General features: G+C 41.3%; 1 protein-coding gene across 3 annotated transcripts in view; it reads right to left on the reverse strand.

Moving 5' to 3' along the window:
- rnf111 (ring finger protein 111) overlaps positions 1–14817 on the reverse strand; it is a 33092-nt gene extending 18275 nt beyond the window's left edge. For 2 of the 3 annotated variants that reach the window (XM_071903660.2, XM_071903658.2), the window contains exons 1-3: positions 14743–14817; positions 10373–11335; positions 6860–6992 (exon numbers count right to left, since the gene is read on the reverse strand). In XM_071903660.2, coding sequence (XP_071759761.2) covers positions 6860–6992; positions 10373–11252 — 1013 coding nt within the window. In that variant the 5' untranslated portion in view covers positions 11253–11335; positions 14743–14817. Of the gene's footprint in view, positions 1–6859; positions 6993–10372; positions 11336–14346; positions 14450–14742 lie in introns of those variants that run through there. The other variant, XM_071903659.2, reaches the window with a different exon arrangement.
- Positions 14818–18227: the final 3410 nt, after the last annotated feature.

An 18227-nucleotide genomic window follows, 5' to 3' on the forward strand; every position in this document is an offset into this window, starting at 1 on the left:
AAGCAGAATGCTTAATTAGGCTTGCAAGAGTTTGACTTTGATCACATTCCTGACATGTGCTTCAACTCAGGAAATGCCATTCTCACTGCTGCTTGTGATAAGGGGGATTCCCATTAGCTCATACTGCGGTCCATCCAATTTCCTGTCGGACACGCTGCACAACAAAGTAAATGGAATAGAGGAGGAGGAAGCCTATTAACTTTCCTACTTCACGGGTTAGCAAATGCACACTCATGCCCACATGCATGCATATACACCCACACTTGTGAGAACACACAAACACACAGCTATGGGGGTGGTATGAAGAGGAGGGATATGGGGGTTGTGTTGGGGTCTAATTGGCCCAGGCTCCTCAGCTCTGGGCTGATCCCAGGGAGCAGGACTGCCCACTAGGGAGGGGTTCCTAATTACCCACAACTAGACCTGGGATTATTTTGTAAATATCTGTTTACCACCATGGCCCCCTGAGGGGGTTAGCTGAGAGGAAAACAGTACATAGTAAACATGAACACTATGGGAATGGGTGGCTTGGCAAAGCTGAGGTTCTGCCACCCCCGTGTGATGTGAGCCAAATACCTGAGTGCTCAGGGGAGGCTGAGGGCTGAGCACTGTGGTAATGTGGGGTGAACCGCTGGGACCAAAGCTATGGACAGCAACGGCTGGGAGTTGGGGAGTTGGAGGGGAGGAGTTAATACAATGCAGGAACTGCACTGCGTAAAAGTGGTAAACAGGTTTGGGCATCTGGCTTTACACTTAAGTATGAATTGAGTCTTCACAATATAGACAAAAAATCCCATTGTTATTATTTGATTATTAATGCAAATGGAATTTGCAATTTAAATTTCAACATGATAACATCAGAGTCAACATGTCATACTCCCTTGCGACAAGGCCAAAAGCGCACAGTTGGCAATCAAGTACGACAGATCATGAGTTGAAATGTATTTTTTAATTTTAAGTGTATTTGTGGTAACAAACTGAAGGCCTCAAAACATCCACTGAACACTACAGCCGTCTCATTTTGCAATTGGCTTCCTTCTTCTCTTGAAGCACTACAGGCCACAATGTCCTCTGCTCTGGTTCAACAATGCCTCTGATAATTGGCTTCAGATTGGTCAACAACTAAACATCTGATGCCCATGGTGAAAGTGCATACACCCTGTGAACCACAACTCCCCAACAGAAATGTACATGTCTAACAGGGTTGTTTAATTTATTGCACGTAAAAGGAACTGCCACTTAAGAAATTAGACTGGTTTAGATGTTGCATGTTAGTCATTTATTTATCAATTTATTTTTTGTTATTTTATTATTTGTGTAGTGCTAATATGAATTTGGTAAAACCATTTTTTTATTATTACACTGTATTAAACAGTATTGCACAGTAATAAATATACTGAATATGTTGCATAATCATTCAACTATAAGTATCATTGCAATTAGAATGCAATATCATTCTGCATTTGATAAGTTTCTTAAAGGACAATTCCAGTGTGACAGGAGTTACCCCTTACTGTTTTATATCATCACTTTGCAAAAAGCGATTGTCAGCTTCTCATTCATAGTAATGGTTTACCTTTACCGGCTGAATTAGAAGTGTCTGGAGTTGTTTTCTATGCTGTTGGAATGAAATGGGAGTCGATAAGACCAAGAAGTACAGCAAAACTGATTTAACAATCTCTTTAATTGTGGTGCGTTCATGTAACAATCCTGGCATGTGCTGTTTGAATGGAAATGATAACAGCTCTTACATGTGGCGCACTGTGCCTACATCATATGACTTGTTTTGATTGGTTTGAGCATTTAGTGTAATGCAAGGCGGCAATGCCTCCAAGTGAAATTGCTCTCAGGGAGATGCCAGACGCATCTCGCAGTGTGACCGACTCACAAGACTCATCTGGCTTGGAGGTAACCTTTCTCCTGCACTGGCACAATGCTAAAACAATGCTAAAGTGTGCTGATGTCTGTCTGATGTGTGACTACAAAGCTCCTAACATCAATGCGGTGATCAGCAAGCTAATAGTACATAAACATAAAATATAGGCCAAAAGAAAATGTTTGAGAATAAATTAATCTAGTAATTAGGGATGTAGATAACAAGTAGCCTAATTTAGTAAGCAATTTCTCTAAGCGAATACTATTTGATTACTCTTTTTTCTGGTGCGTGGGGTTTTAGTGAGTGAATGAGAGCACCAACGGCTGAGAGGACAGCTCCGTGCTAGCAACGGTAGGATGCTTTACTTTTAGGAGGTTACGCATAAAACTTAAAAATATACCACATAATTTGCACTTCACAGTGTCATTGGACTGTGTGAAATGACTGACTGATTGACTGCGTGGGTTTCTTTGCATCGTGTGCATGGTTAGTAGACAAACTAATGCTGGACTAGCTAACGTAGACGGCAATGATAGACATGACAGCCAGAGGTGCGGAAAGACTCTGGCCAAGCTTTGCTGGGTGAGTTTAGTTGTTTAATAAAGCCCTTGTGCATTCAAGAGGTGTAGCGTCACTTATTTTGTACAGTTTTAACACATAAGAATAATACATTTATGAAAATTATCAAACACAGACACAATGTCAGTATACTATGCATGGGTGGGGATCTACCCTGGAATCCAAATGACAGAAATCTGTGTTGTAGTAACAGAAAACTTTAATTTCTGTGCTAATGGCTGTTAAAAAGTTTAGTTACCCTAAAAAGGCTGGGGCCGTGGTGTGTGTGTGTGTATGCTGTGTCTATACTGACATAAGGCACGCAAGCACGCACAAATTAGACCCACGGCGCTGTAAACAAAGCTTTCATTGCTCATCCTGCTGACCTTTGACTCCCCACCCTCCCACCCTCCCGCTCCCCAGCTGCCCATCCCCCCTCTAGGAGAGGCACATCTCTACATTCTCCAGCGAGCCAGGACATCTTTGAAAGTCAGAAAAGCAAGCAGATAAGACAAGCACCATTCCAAGCTTGGCGTAGTGCTCTATCACTTCCTGGAAGTATTTTCAAATATTACGGCTAATATAAATGAGGGAAAGAGGAGGAGGGAGAGATACTGTGGTGGGAGAGATACAAAACGGGAGAGATAAAGGTAAACAGAGAGACAGAGACAGAGGTCTAGGGATTGAGCTGCATAATAGCCTACATGAAGAAAAAGAGGGATATTGAGAGGAAGTCTTATTAAGAGAATGGAAATAAGATTCTCAGATGGGAAAATGGAGTGGGCTGCAGAGAATGACGGTGAGAGCGATTCTTACGTAAATGTATTTCTATCACACTAAATATTTAGCACTTCTCCTGAGAAAGAGAGCGTCTTGTTCCATTTCTTAGGTCATTCACTCATCTATCCCCTTTATGCTTTGAAAGGCCAGAACAGACAAGCCTGTTCAACTTATCCTGTTCAACCAAGTCCTGGAATCTGAACGCAACTAAAGAGACAACAGCCAGGGAAGAAATTCATATTTCTTCACCAACCTGAACAGAAACCAGCAGCAGTTATACACTAAGACTTGAAATATGTGGGTTTAATATGCGAGTGGCACATGACAAAACAAGCTTCCAACCTCTGTGAATTGACTAGTTTGGCCCCACCACCCAAGTTGCCCATCCATGAGACAAACTAAGATTAATTAATTTAGAGTCAGACGAGCAGCTGGCTTTGTGTGTGGTGTTTCTAGAGAGAGTTAAGGGACAGGGGCAGTGAAAGGACTCAGAGAAGGCCCGTTTTGGTGGGACGTGGCTTCACTGCTATAAACAACCAGGCATGCAGCTCCACTATGCCTGCATTCTCTGGGCGATGTAAGTAGAGCTATGGAACCCATGAGCAAAGCAAATCCACTGGAGCACTACACTCAGCCCCCCCACCTGCTCTCCCATCATCAAACACAGGGTCACATCGTGAACATTAGCAATCAGCAACCTCCTCTTACTCCTTTTACTACTCCCCTTCATATTGGCTACAATTATATGCACAAGTACAGACAGAATATTTCTGTTCACCTGTAGTGTCTCACCCACAGATAAAATGGTGTGCCAGCAAAAAGCATGACAAGCTGTGGCCACCAGCTCCCCTCTTTAACAGTGGGTTACTTCCAATACAGGGGAAAGCAATGATAATTCCAATAGTAATAGTGTGTACTGCTTGCCACCATGTTTTTTTGTTGATACCAAATGTACCTATAACCCTGTGCAAGTCTGTGTTTTAAAATGAAAGGACTAAGATAATTACAAGCCACAGTAACCTTTTTAATATCGGAGTAAGCCAAGCATCTCAACTGGGTTCCTCATAATCTAAGAATGAGCCTAAACGTGTTATTCTAACCGAGTTATGCCATTTAAATGCGTCAAAAAAACCCTTAAGGTTAAGAACGTCATTCTCCATGCATGTGAACGTCCCTTCTCATCTGCATCTCGTCTCCTCTCATCTTCATGACCATGGAAACAGACTGTTCATTTTCTTGAAAACTTAGTGCTATTAGTCCCCTCCCACTATCAAGAAAATAAACACCTCTCCACCCCCAAGCCCTGGATTCCACACACGTACGCTCACACTCACAATTTAAGGATGAGTGACACTAATAGTCACAGCTAGAGAGAGCGAGTACCATTGACTAACATCAGATTTCACATAGAGCACTCCAGCCTGGGAAAAGCAGCCATCAGTAGTACAGTTTCAACTTACTGTTTTAGAGAACAAAAAGATAAATAAATGACTAGCCTAGCAAACAACACACAAAACAAAGCAAAACCAATATGATTTAGCAGTACTGGGAGAAGAAAGGGCTCTTCCTGCTCAAAAGAAGGGGAAGCAATGCCACATGACCGGTCATGCAAGAGATACTGAGAGGCTGCAAGAAGCTTCACCGCAGCCCCAGGCTCCAGCAGACCTGTTTACTCACTGGGGGAGATGGCTCTGGAGTCTGGACAATACAATACTGGCAGAGTGGAGGCCAAATTTACCCTTCAGTTTTTCTAAGGTGCTTTTTCTAGCGTGTTCCCACCGGACTACTCTGTGACAAATGCGCTTGAACATGTTTGTCTCAACTGCTGTGATATACTGAATAGTGCCAACATATTTGTTGGATTATAATACTCCTAATAGCAGATACAGTGCATCAAATTAAGGTATTTCTGCAGTTGCTCTGTCAGATCCTGAGGTGAGGGCAATGGTGGCAAAACAGACAAGTGACCCTTTTCATGACGGAAGCAAAGCAGGCTGAAATCCTACCAGAACAGCGACAAGACATCACAAACAGAGAGAAATTAATTTGGGTTGACAAAGTGACTTTGCTAGCAGGAGTGAAATTTATAGTCCTTGCTATATTTGGTAGCTGAGAGTGGGATAATCAAATCAAGCTGGTGGAAATGATTGCACCAAGCCACCTCCAATAATAATTGGGGTGGAGAAACTGACAGGAGAGGGGAGACAAAGGAAGAGTGTTGAGGACATGAGGGAGTACCAATAGTCCGACAGTAAACATCACTGATTGGTTGCAACGGTTATTTGACATTATTGAATCATCAATTAGTATTCCCTGATGTTGATTCTTTGTCAAAGATAATCAAGCCTACTTCCGCTCTCACTTTTCATTTGCATTTTGAAAAAGGCTGAAGCACACAGCAGTTCTGAGGATGACAAGCCATCAACACAAAGACTTAAAGTATAGCAAGTGTGGGAATGTAACGTAGTAACATGCACATTGTGCACCATTGACCTGCCTTACTACAGCAGTGCAACAAGTTTACTCCAGGTGTGTGAAGCAAGCTAGTATAAAAAAAATAGGACTTCTGGTCAGAATTTTAAATATGAAACCCATTCTGATGAATCAGAGAATCTTTAGAATCAGAGCTCTGGAACTAAGAGTGACAAATTTTACGCTATTATTTAGAAGGCAAAATGACCTTACTTGCGGTGTTATTTTGGCCATCTCTAGCTGGCTTGACGATTCTACTTTAGCGTTTGAAAAGAAAAGAGCAGAGCATCTTCACAGTAAGTAAAAATCTGTTACATTAGCACAGTGTTAACTTCTTTCAGAATGTAAAGGTTTATAGCAGTCTGATGCAACTTTCAAAACGCAATTGTTGGCTTCTCAATCACAGCGATGAATTACCTTTACCAACTAAATTAGAAGCCTCGGGAGTTTTCTATGCCGTTTGGAATTGGATGGGAGTGAATGAGCTCGAGAGATATGACAAAACTGATTTTAAAATATCCTTAATCGTGGTGCATTCATGTAAAATGGTCAGAATTAACATCAAATGGATGGAAAACATAAAAAATTTGCAAAAAAATCCAATCACACTGGAATAGACCTTTAATCTTTTAAACACTGTAGAGCTCTCAACTAGTATTAGCACAGTGCTATCTACAGCAAATGTTGGCTAAAGTGCAGCAATAGCACCGATAATGTAAGTTTCAGTTTCTATCACCAAAGGCTATACACTTAATTAGGTATTTGGGCAGCCACATACTGTCTAATGTTTTGGCTCTATAATTTTATTAGCCTACTTCACACAGGAAATGACACAGTGACTATGAGGTTAACATATAGACTGTCAACTGTGATTGCATACCTTCCTATAATGTTTCTTTCTTTCTGTTTGTGTATTATGTGCTACACTGTTGTTGTCAAGGTCCCTCTATACAATGACAACCACTGCTGCCTGCCTGCCTGCCTGTCTGCTATCTGTCCATCCGTCCATCCAAACACGCAGATGTAAATCGTATTCAGTTTCATTCCATTAGCATTACCTTAGATCAACAAAATCCTTTTGTTTTCAACATAGCCCCGATCCATACGTCCTATGAGTCCGTGACAACATCAAACATAGTCTTTCAATGCTTGCTGACAAGTCAAGGTGCCTACCTGAAGCCATCTCCTACAGTGACGATCTCCACCTCACTGTCTGTGGAGGTGACGTTGATCTCCTCACTGGCGGGGACAGGGGGAGCTGGAGCTGGAGTCGCCTCAATCACCACCACATCCTCATCCAGAGCACCTGAAGATGCCACAAGAATTCAATGTTATGCCTATACATAACATACAAGCAGAAAACATTCTAATACAGTTTTTAATCAACAGAGAATACATACTTAGAATGAAACCCCTTAACTCACATCCTTTACAATCTTTTTTGTGTTCCATAAGAACCAACACACATGATAAATGACAAACATAATAGATACAAGTGTGTGCATGTTGTCATACGTGTTTATTCACACACACAGCACGTAAGATGTACTCCCCTCTTGTCCTGCTTTCATTTTCCAATCTGACTCAAAAAGCCTCTCCCCTCAATGGTTTCGTCTTAAACCAAGAACGTTGTGGAAGTAGATAGACAGTGTTTCTCCAATATCATCATGCAGGCTAACAGTCTAAGCACTGGGCCTAGGAGAAATGTAGGTCAGCAAATCCTGCTCCACACTGTTTGCAGTGGGACTGGCTTTTTTTTCAGCACCATTACCAAATCTGCCCTGTGATTGGTCCCCTATGGTACAGCTCTCACTCCAGCCCCGCCTGGCCTTGATGTCAAGAGAGGGCCCTCGGGTGTGTTCAATAAGCCTGAACGTTTTAAAATGTTGCAATCAGAAGGGAAAGAGGAGGCTAGTTATTTTCTCACCAACAACCATAAAAAAGACATTTCTTCTAATCATGGATCTCATTTCTCAGTGTAAATGACAAATTTGCTGACTCATGCATCTGCTGTACGAGTCAAGGTTTCAACCTCTATCTCACATTCTTAAGCCTCCCATGTAAATCTCAAGCCAAATGTTCATGGCAGATAGCAGATGTCATCTAAATAATCTAAATAATTGTAATCTTAACCAAGAACAGACACAGTTCGGATACATTAATTCAGTGTTAACGATTGGGTAAATGAGTAGTCAATGTGCCCCACACTTGTTTATCAATTTAGAACAACATGTGCACAGTTTTCACTTTGGCTGAAATGAAGGTGGAAATCTCATGCTTTACAGCTGGCAAGAGCTGGTCAAAAATGCTTTCGATAAAATAATTGCTACATTAGTCATGCGACTGAATAACAAACAAGTTTAACTGTGCGACATTACGCTATAATGGTGTAACAGGTTGTGTGTTTGTGTGCAGTGACAAGTGACTTGCCATGCTCCTGAACTCCATAATTCCCCAGAGTGATTTCTATTCTAATGGTCTCCTGAGAGCTGCTGCTTAGCACCCTCTCCAAGCCTACCTGACACTCTGGTGAGCCTTCATGCTGTTACACAAACAAAAACACCTTAAGACCTGGTAGAGAACTTGAAAAAACATGTGTAGTGTTGCATAAGGTGATCAACAGATACTAAATTAAATACTACGAACACAATTATAGAACAAGTATTTAACCAAAATGTAAAAGGTCCTGAGTGACCACTTTTTAAAGTTCAATCTAGGTGGCAACTTGATCAGGTACTAAGTGGCTATGCGATTTGTTTGAGACTGAACACGTGTATATAATCTTTTTTATATCTGCTATTGATGACAACCCAGGTGATGTGTGCATAAGAAAACTCATTCTGCATTCAAGGCTCAACGTGAATTTGAATATGAGATGTGCCCATCTTAAAAATTTTTTAGCTTAATAAATGTTAAAACATTGAGTTCAATCTCCTGTTGATCTCAAGTCAGTGGTGCAAAATGAGTCTTAACAAATGTAAACAGTTCATGCTCCAACTCTGGCCAATTAGAAGGCTGTTGCCTCTTCCCTCTCTGTTGTAAACAAAGGTCTTGTTTTCCCTCCGAGACCCGTTGTTTCCATGTGAAGACTGTAGCACAGAGCTCAAGAGTGTCTGAGTTTTCTCAACCCACCTGCCTCCCATGATAGAGGCACAACAGCAGCCTTTCCCCTGAACCCCTCTATCCCTCCTTAGGGCCACACTAGCAGAAATACTGGTATGGCTACATGGCTGCATGAAGAAGACAATGAACTGTGGCAGAGGTGAGCCTTATCCAAGGATAGAAGTAAACATTCAGTCCTCTTGTGAATGCTGCACCATTTCAGCTCAGGAAACAGAAGGTGGTTAACATATGCACACTGGGCTTGTGCCACTTCCCTGAGGATGGGAGAAGCAAGCTAGGGTGCAGATTTGAGGAAACCTGCTGTTTGACCAGGTAGAGGGCTGTGGTTTCCACTACAGCCTGCTAGGTGTGGGTCCCTGAAAAGTGGAGGGGAGCTGTAGACATTTACCTACCAGCTAGCCCATCAGCAGTGCCTTCACACTAATGATCCTCATGGACCCACACCTGCCCAACCCATTCCAAACCCCAACAACGTAACATATACAGAAAATATTCCTGTTTTTCATGTTGTCACCTGGTGTAGTGTTTGGTTGGAATAAAAACTGTAGACTTGTGGCCCTCCATGGCACATGGTTGCCTATCCTTGCACAAAAGGATGATCGGGTTGATTTACACCAGATTTGCCCATCCCAACAATGAGTTCATCAGTCCAGATCCAACGCTTGGTTGGGACTGACAGGACCAACAACTAATTTACATGAAATAATTTGTATTTGATTTGATCAATTGATTAAAAAAATGGGAGGCTTTTAAGGTGGAGGTGGTCTCAATGTTTTCTAGGGTATGGGGGAGTTAGTGATAGCACCTGAACTGTTAACAAACATAGCTTGTAGCATAATATACATGTAAGTAGTGCTTATACAACAGAGTGAATTATAAAATGCTAGAAAATGTATTGTCTTACTATCATAAAAAGATTTAGCTAAACACAGACAGACATATATTACCATACAGCAGTCCATGCAAAGTACTGACTAAAAACCCAGAAATAAGTTTTGCCGTCATGTGACATGATGGAAATTCATTTGCATATAACAAGAGGCTTAGTGGAGTTGTGAGAAAAATCACTGCTTAGATGAAGTTACAGTTAACTTTTCACAATAATACAACTTACTGTATACTTCCTTTTATTAACTGAATATTGCTCAATAAGGAACAGATTTGATTTGTAGAAAAAGGTTTTGACTACACCAAAACAAAGTTTGATAGCACTCAAGTATAGAGGAATGAAGTGTGTCACCCAGACTGAGTGACCTTTATTTGGCTGTTGAAGACCACAGCGTCATGGTGACCACGCTGTGGTAAAAAGGTGTCTTCTAAAACATAGCATTTTGGCATGAGCATTCCCTGTTGTTTTACAATGCCCTCAACCATACGATATAGCCTACATAAATCATATCTCATGCTGTGAAAGAAAATATAAGAGTTAAGAGTTAAGAATTAAGAATTAAGAGTGCTCTATATGTGAGGCACCGTTTTCCCCTTGGCAGGCACGTCACTCTGGATAATATCGTCAGCTAAATGCCTAACACGTAAAATATAGAATAAAGGCTTGTAATTTACCTGTGGCTACAGCAGCACTGTTGGGCTGGCTGCTGGTGCTGCTGACATCTACATATAGCTCATCTTCTGCTTCTGTAGAGGAGGGGGAGGACGACTCGCTGCTCAGCTCCTCACTGGAGCTACTGGTGCTGTGGAGCAGCGCGTACTTCCTACGTGCAATCACTTCACGTTTCTTCCTCTGGAGAAGCAGTCGCTCCTTTTGCTTCTGAGTCCGCGGGGCCCCTCCAGGTGCCGTTTTCACAAAGCGTTTCCTATGCAGAGGCCGCCGGCTGCTCAGACATGGCCGCTTCAGCAGCACTGGCTCAGCCTCTGACCGCACCCACTTATGCGAGCGACTGCCCCGAGTTCGACCCAGAATGGGGCGCAGCCCAACGCCGGTCCCCCCTCCCGTTGTCAGGGCAGGGGCCTTGTGTTGGCCCCCTGTTGCTCCAGCTTCCCCCTCGTCCTCCGAGCTGAGAGTGTCCGAGTCTCCGAATCGCAGGCTGGAGGAAGGGGAGGAAGCGCAGTCACTGAAAGAGGACTCGTGATTGTGTTCATCTTCACTGGGGTGCTCTAAGAGTTCTACCCTGGGTCGCTGAGGGGCCAGTGAACTCTCACTGATGTGGCCCTCCTTCAGGGAGCAGTCTGAAGGCCCTGCCTGTTGGCTCTTGCGTTTTTTGCGCCCAGGGAGGCTCCTTTCTGAGTCTCTGTGTGTCCCTGTGTCCCTCAGGGACCGATGCCTGGACTCGGCACACAGCGTTGCAAATTCACTACCTGCCTTGCCAATCACCTCCATGTTACCAGGGAAGCTCTTGGCTGCCTCCATGGGCTCTGGGTTGACCAGTGGCTCCTTCAGATGGTCCTGTCTGCCTGGGGCCTCAGATGGCACCTCACTCTTCATGGTGGCAGTTCCGTCCTCACAGAACAAACACCAAGAACACTCGCATCAGTTCCTAGGCGTCTATCAGTGGCATCTCACTAAACCTAAAGTAGGGTGGAGTGGGGTAGAAGAAAAAAAAGAAGAAAGGAAAAGAGTTACACCTCAGCGGCACAAGCCACAACGTCATGCATGAAAGGAAATGAGCGATAGATTATTTTGTCACTGGCAGGGTTCAGCTAGTCAAATTTTCAAGATATTTTAGTTGTTAACACAGTAGATTTTTGTTTGCAATTGGTTCCACTAATAAAATGTCAGTACATCATTTTACTTCAGTTGTGGAATTTATTCTATGACTGTGGTCGACAGTTTGATGACAATTGTTGACCTGCTAACTGCAATCACCAACTTTGTACAGCTTTTATTTGCCTGGTCTATGTTCATGTAGGCTACTGAAACTATGAAACTAAAATATGTTTTCAAACTTAGTGTAATCTCTTCTGAAATTGTTAGAAAACTGATTACTCTTCCATCATTTCACAACTTTGATGGTAATAAAATCACTCACTTTATGAAACAAATATTAAGTATAAGTTATGACTACTTACATCTAAGTTCAAAATTATTTCTGTCATATTATAAAAATTAATCAGCACTTTTCAAAACAGTTACAAAGCACTTTAAAAAGACTAAAGAAAACTGATAAAAATCAACAGCAAAAGCAATAAAAGCAAGGTAAGAAATATCAGAAAAAACAGAAGAATCACAAAAGAGAAGCCACAAACAATTAACATAAGGGCATTACAAAAAAGCAAGTCTATAAAAATGTGTGGTCTCTCTCTCATTCACATTGCCTTTCCTTTGATCAAGCTCCAGGTTTCTTGCTAAGATGCAAATAATGTGGTCACTGTAGTTCTTCTCTTCTGTAGTTCTGTCTGCACTTGAATATGTTTAACATCCCTCCCTTTTGAAAACAACTTCCTGCAATGCATATCAGATTTATTTTATTGCTAAAATTTTAACTCTGATTATATACATTTTTAAGACTTTTTAAAACCTACCAACTTGTACACAGGCCTCTAAATAAACATGAATACACGTCATTATTTCATGATGTTTAAAGTGTGGCAAGTTGGCAACACATTTATTCACTGCTAGCCATTATCTGCGTGAGCACAAATTAAGACAGAGCGATCCAGGGTTGATTTGAGATAGAAAATAAATAGCCTAACCGCAGCCTGAGTCAAATGTGAGGGCTGAGTCAACTGTGACGCGTTTGCTTTATTGTCGATTCCAGGCATTGCATGAATCAGACTGAAAGATAATCTGGATCTCAAAGGAAAAATCCACCATAAAACTAAATTCACATGTTATTGTTATGATTTTGGGACAGTTCAGTCTAGTTTTGAACACCAACAGCCTACCCTACCTCCCAAATATAGAAGTAAGAGAGTCACACTTCTTCACATGATGTAATCAAGAAACAAAATCCTGGTGCTACTCGATTCCCAAGGAATGGGAAGCTACATCAACTATTATGTTTTAGGGACATATTGTACTAACCCTGTCCTGCATGTGACCAACTGGAGGTGCAAGTGATATAATATAACATAAGAAAATAAAACCAACGTTATTGCTGGTCCCATTCGCAGCTTTTGGTGAAACTACACAAATCATGGCATTTGCCTTATTTTGTTTGCCTTACTTTCCAACTCTGCTTCAATATCACTGTAAAGAATCTGTGAACACCACTATTTAATTTCATAACTGCAACAAAATGAATCTTAATTAAAAAATAAAACCTGCATGACATCATTAAAAAAACAGACACCAAATTACTGCATTTAAGACATTTTAATGCTTTTTAAGCGCTTAAATTTAGCTAATTCATGTCTTTTTAAGGGCGTGTGGATACCCTCTAATAATAGTGTACTCCCTGTCATATTTGCATATAGGGATTAAAAACAAATAGTTCAATAGTTCAATAGTTCAATCAATAGAGATGCACCAAGTGATCAGTAACAAATGACTATCAGTAGTTCTTTAATCCAAATAGGCCTGTGATTGGCTTACAGGTGATTGCCTACTGTGACACACAAATTCAGTTTTATGAAGTGGAAAATGCAAGCTGTTCGCATCATCACTTTGTCAACAAGCAGTATGTTGCACTGCATTACATTTGCTACAAGAGATAAACTAGGGACTACCACTATCAGTAAGCACTCATTTATTGATTCACATAATTTCATTTCAAAATAACATACCAGTTCTGTCACTTGAGCTGAAATAGGCTAGGTGTCAGAAGGACAACTTTTGTGAAACATGTCTGATGCAGTTGGCAGAGTCTGAGGATGCTTTTCTCAAGCAATACGTGAAGATATGAACTCAAGCCCCAACCTATTCTCCACTGAGACTTTATCTACAACCCACTGATGAGTGTTTAGACCTTCAGATGCCACAGAGCAAGCTGCGCAATGACATGCATGAATACAGGGGCCTCAAAGGACAGCCCTGAAGGCAAGCTCCCTGTGCACCAAGGATGGATGCAGATTTCTAAGGAAGAGGAGAAAATGACGATGATGGGTTGCAGATAATAGAGCTAGTTACAGCTGAACTAGTTGTAGGTAGTTACACGAGATAAGACATGGTGCTATGGAAATGGTAGCAATAAACCAATCTAAGATGTACGACTCAGGACTGCTGAGCTGCTGGTAACGACACCCGCTGTGCTTTCTGTCTATGCAACGGTATCAGCCGTCCTGACTAGGCAAGCAAAAAGAGAGCAGGATAGAATTATTCTGCTTAAGAGTATCGAGCCAGAAACCGAAGGCAGTAAGCATAGTTTACTATTTTCCTTCAACAACGCTTACAGTTAGCTCGGGTACTGCCTGCCTGTTCCCCTCAAACGCTAAAATTGTGTAGTGACCAAGTGACTAAGGTCATGGAACGTAAAAACTAGTGTTAGTGTAGAAGCACTAAAATACGGATAGCTAATGCTACATAGCTTATCATTACTATTATAGCCAGCAGATGAAGAAAGAAGGAAATGGCAAACTGGACAGTTAGCCACCTAGCCTAACACATACTCTTGAGAGAAGACAACAAAGACAAAACATACCTGGGTCTAGTCCTTTTCAAAATTTGTCACCGGCCTTTTTGTAACATGTAAGGTTAATCCCAGCGGGAAATTATGATAAACGTTTAAAACAGACGGTTATCCAAATGTTAACCCCAACTATTAAACTAGCCTGGCCTGCGTACAAATCGCGATCCGAGGACGTTAGTAGCTGGGATTGTGAAACTGACAACACAGTCCCGAGCTGAGCCGAGAAGCAAAATCGAAGGCAACGGGCCCTGGTTGGCGACGAGCTAAGCTAACGTTAGCTACACTTCACTGATCAAAGACCCGATTGCACTCAATAATTTTTGATGTTCAAAGGAATCCTATAAAATCTTAACAAACAGTATGATCTCTCTAGTATGTTTTCGATATGACAAGATAAAAATGTCTCACTATTAGCCCTCGACGAAGTTCCCATTCCTGGTCTTCCGAGGCATCCACTGTTGTTTACCCAGCAGGTCGTCTATTCGCTGGCTACTGCTACAACACAAAAATTCTGCTCAGATCCACACAGCGGCGCCAGACCGCTGCCACTGCTTCACGACACTTTGCGACAGTATGATTCCATGTTAATTTATTTTAACATTTTCTAAGTGGAGAGTGTAGATATCTCCCTCTCTTATTCCTGGTTCATCGTGAGACAAGATCATCCGTGCAGTCTTATACATCTGCTCTGACGAGCTGATAATGTAAGGTGGTAGGCTACATAATAATTTTGCATGTATAATTTCCATAAATCATCATTCCAAATACGAGCGCGCCCACTAGCGGATTCAGCGGGGCCGTGTGGAAACTAGAGCCCCTGTTGGTTGTGTTCATTCCTGATAAAGTCATTCCTTTTCCCTCTGACAAATACAATTTCTCATGAATACTTAATTGCACAAACGTTAGCAGAGCAGTCGTTTTCGAATAGATAAGGTTGTAAAATATAACCCACGATAAAGGTCATAGCATTGTAAAACTCAATTTCATCTTTAGTATCCTGCAAGAAATTGCAATCAATAAAAGGTTGTTTTCTCTGTAAATTGCATCACTGTCATGTTTAATTCAGTGTCATTGACATTACACACAATATCCCAACCCAGAATGTCCAGAATGCAGGGAATCCACATCTGCTGCCCAAAACAGCAACCCAGATTAGAGCAACGACCTCTGATTTACTATTTGATTGTGTTCTTTTAATGCAATTAATTTTGTTTTAATTGCATATTCTTACCTTTCTATTTTTACTTGTTTTTATTCTTTTAATGCAATGCATTTTGCTTGTTTTTTTTAAAAAAAATTTTATTTGTTTGCCTTCTATTGATGTAAAACTCTTTGAGTTACATGTTGTGTATGAACGGTGCCATACAAGTAAAGGTTATTATAATTATTATTATTATTATTATTATTATTATTATGGCTAATGCATCAACCCAGATAGCTGAACATCAAACACTTCACCTGTTCACTGATCTGTGCTACAACCCAGAATACATTAACCACACCATGTGGAAATATGGGAGGTTAAATTGGCCAACTAAGACAAGGAGCATCTTTTGCACAGTTTTTTTTTTTTTTTACCACTATGATATACATTCAGACAGATGAGGTGAAGAAGTTTCGATACTCTGAGCTAGCCAGCCAAACTTCAACAGCAAGGCTGGAAAGCCTGTGAAAGTTGGTTGTTGTGAATTTGTAGTTGCATCAACTGCAGGTGGAAGTAAGGGAGATGTTATTGCAGATTACAAGAGAACAGTTTCCCACAATTTATTGGGTTAATCTACCAAGGCACAGTGATACTTTTCCCATGAAAAGAGCTTTAGCTTCTACAAGGATGCTGTAAACATGAACACTCAGAATGGAAGTGTGGATGGATGGGAAATGACCTGGCTGTAGAGACAGGTCTGCTGTCCTGCAGTACTGATCCTTAGATGTTTGCACCATGGTTGTTTGCTTATGCAGGTGTTGACTTTTATATGTTGGGACTAAAATGGAGAGACATGAAATGTATTTGGCACATCCTTTCTGTAATAATGTTGACAGAATAACCTGATTACATATATTATTAGCCTATACAGATGGATCTGATCTTTGTAGTAATGCTTTAATATGATCAGATATATATTCAGCATTGATGAGTTGTCGAGATTTATTGTACAACATTGTTCAAATGTGCTCAAGACTGCTTCAATTTGGTGTTCATGTGAGATTTATTTCCCTTCACAGCTCATGTTGGGGTGTGAAGGGTCTCAAAATTGAGCACATTTCGCACTCTTTTGTGTCTTTGACAGGCCTCAACCACGGCTCGCTCACTCAGTGTCCTGAGCTATTCTTAATATTCTCAGTACTGTGCACACAAGCTGTCCTGATACGTTAAAGGACAAGTAGGGCAGAGCATCTGTTACATCATAAATTATCTTATCCAGTGAACATCAACACTTTTCTCTTGTGTAAGTAGAGAAAAAAACATGTAGCTATAGCTGAGTCAATCACCTGCTCCCCTGCATATCTGCATCCTGATATAGTGAATAACAGCCGTACAAACTGTTTTTCTCTGACCTTCTTACATTGTCAACATTAGTCAGAATCATTATTCCAAGCAGAATCACTGCAGATGGTCTTTTGCTTTGAGGACCCACACATGCGAGCTTGTGTGATTGAACTCTACCAACTGCTGTCTGCCTCTCTGCCTCATTCTTGACTGGAGTCTACTGTTCCTTGTCCAGGTGGAGAGCATCTAGTCTTCTGATCCATTGTCAGGTGTTAAGGCTCAGAAAGGAATATGGCTGTCCGTGAAGGAAAATCAGCGATGTTTTGTAGGCTGCATCTGACACAGAAGGGTTGACGATGGGCTGAAGAAAGGAGGAAACTCTGCAAAGCCCAGTTTGATCTGTACATTTTTCGATATTTTGCTAAAGATAATGTCGCACACCGTTAACCACAAAGTCTTTTTTTAACTGTTTTTGTAAGCTTTTCAATGTAAGGCTAAATGTCAGGTATGAAGCAAGCTTCTCAGTAGGTCGAAGATGTTTTGCTTAGACTTAGTAACCGCAGGATATGTTGTCTACTTGAAGTGATAGCCACAGTTGTCAGTTTGGTGTTCGCGTGAGGTTTATTTCCCTTCACACCCTAAGACAGGACAAGACGTGCATGTAGCTCTCATGTATGCATAGTGCACAATGTGTGTAGAGTGACCGAGGGCCTGTTAATGGGATCTGAGTTGTTTTCGAGGGTATATTTGGTCAGTGAGTCTGGTCACAGTTGTGTTATCAGTCACCTTGTCTGTTTCCTACCATCAGCCAGTCACAACAGGTTACAGCTGTGGTCTGTGTATCAGAAGTAGCCCGCGGAAATGGTTGTTTGGTGGTTATCTGACAAGATTGTGAAAATGTGTCAGGTTGCAACATCCTGCAGATTTGGTAGTAGCTTGGGTATAGATGTGCAAAGTGCAACTAGGTTGATATATCAAAAGATGCATAAATTACAGTTGTGCAGAATACAACTTTGATAAATATTGATTGACAAGATTGATAAATAGCCTGAAAGGCTTATATTTGTTGCTATGTTGAGATGAGGAATGTTCAGTCAGACTGTCAGTTCATGGTGGTGTGTGAGAACACCAGGGCCGTACACAGACATTTAGAAGCTAGGGCTCAAGTCAACAACAAAAAAAGACACCTATTTACCCCCTCTTCTGTTTCTTCCCCTGCTCCTTTTGTACCAATTGTATATGCAAATGTCTTCCCTTAGTCTCTCCATCCCAATATTCCTTCCACTTCAGATTTACTCTTTATAGTAATTGTAGCATAGCCTATAAGAGTAAGTCAGCTTGGTACAAAGGCTAGTCTACTTTTATTTGGATATCAGTCCATATTGGAATAAATGGAAATGAGATG

The sequence above is a fragment of the Centroberyx gerrardi genome, chromosome 1, assembly GCF_048128805.1.
Source record: "Centroberyx gerrardi isolate f3 chromosome 1, fCenGer3.hap1.cur.20231027, whole genome shotgun sequence".
NCBI classification, from domain to species: Eukaryota; Metazoa; Chordata; class Actinopteri; order Beryciformes; family Berycidae; genus Centroberyx; species Centroberyx gerrardi.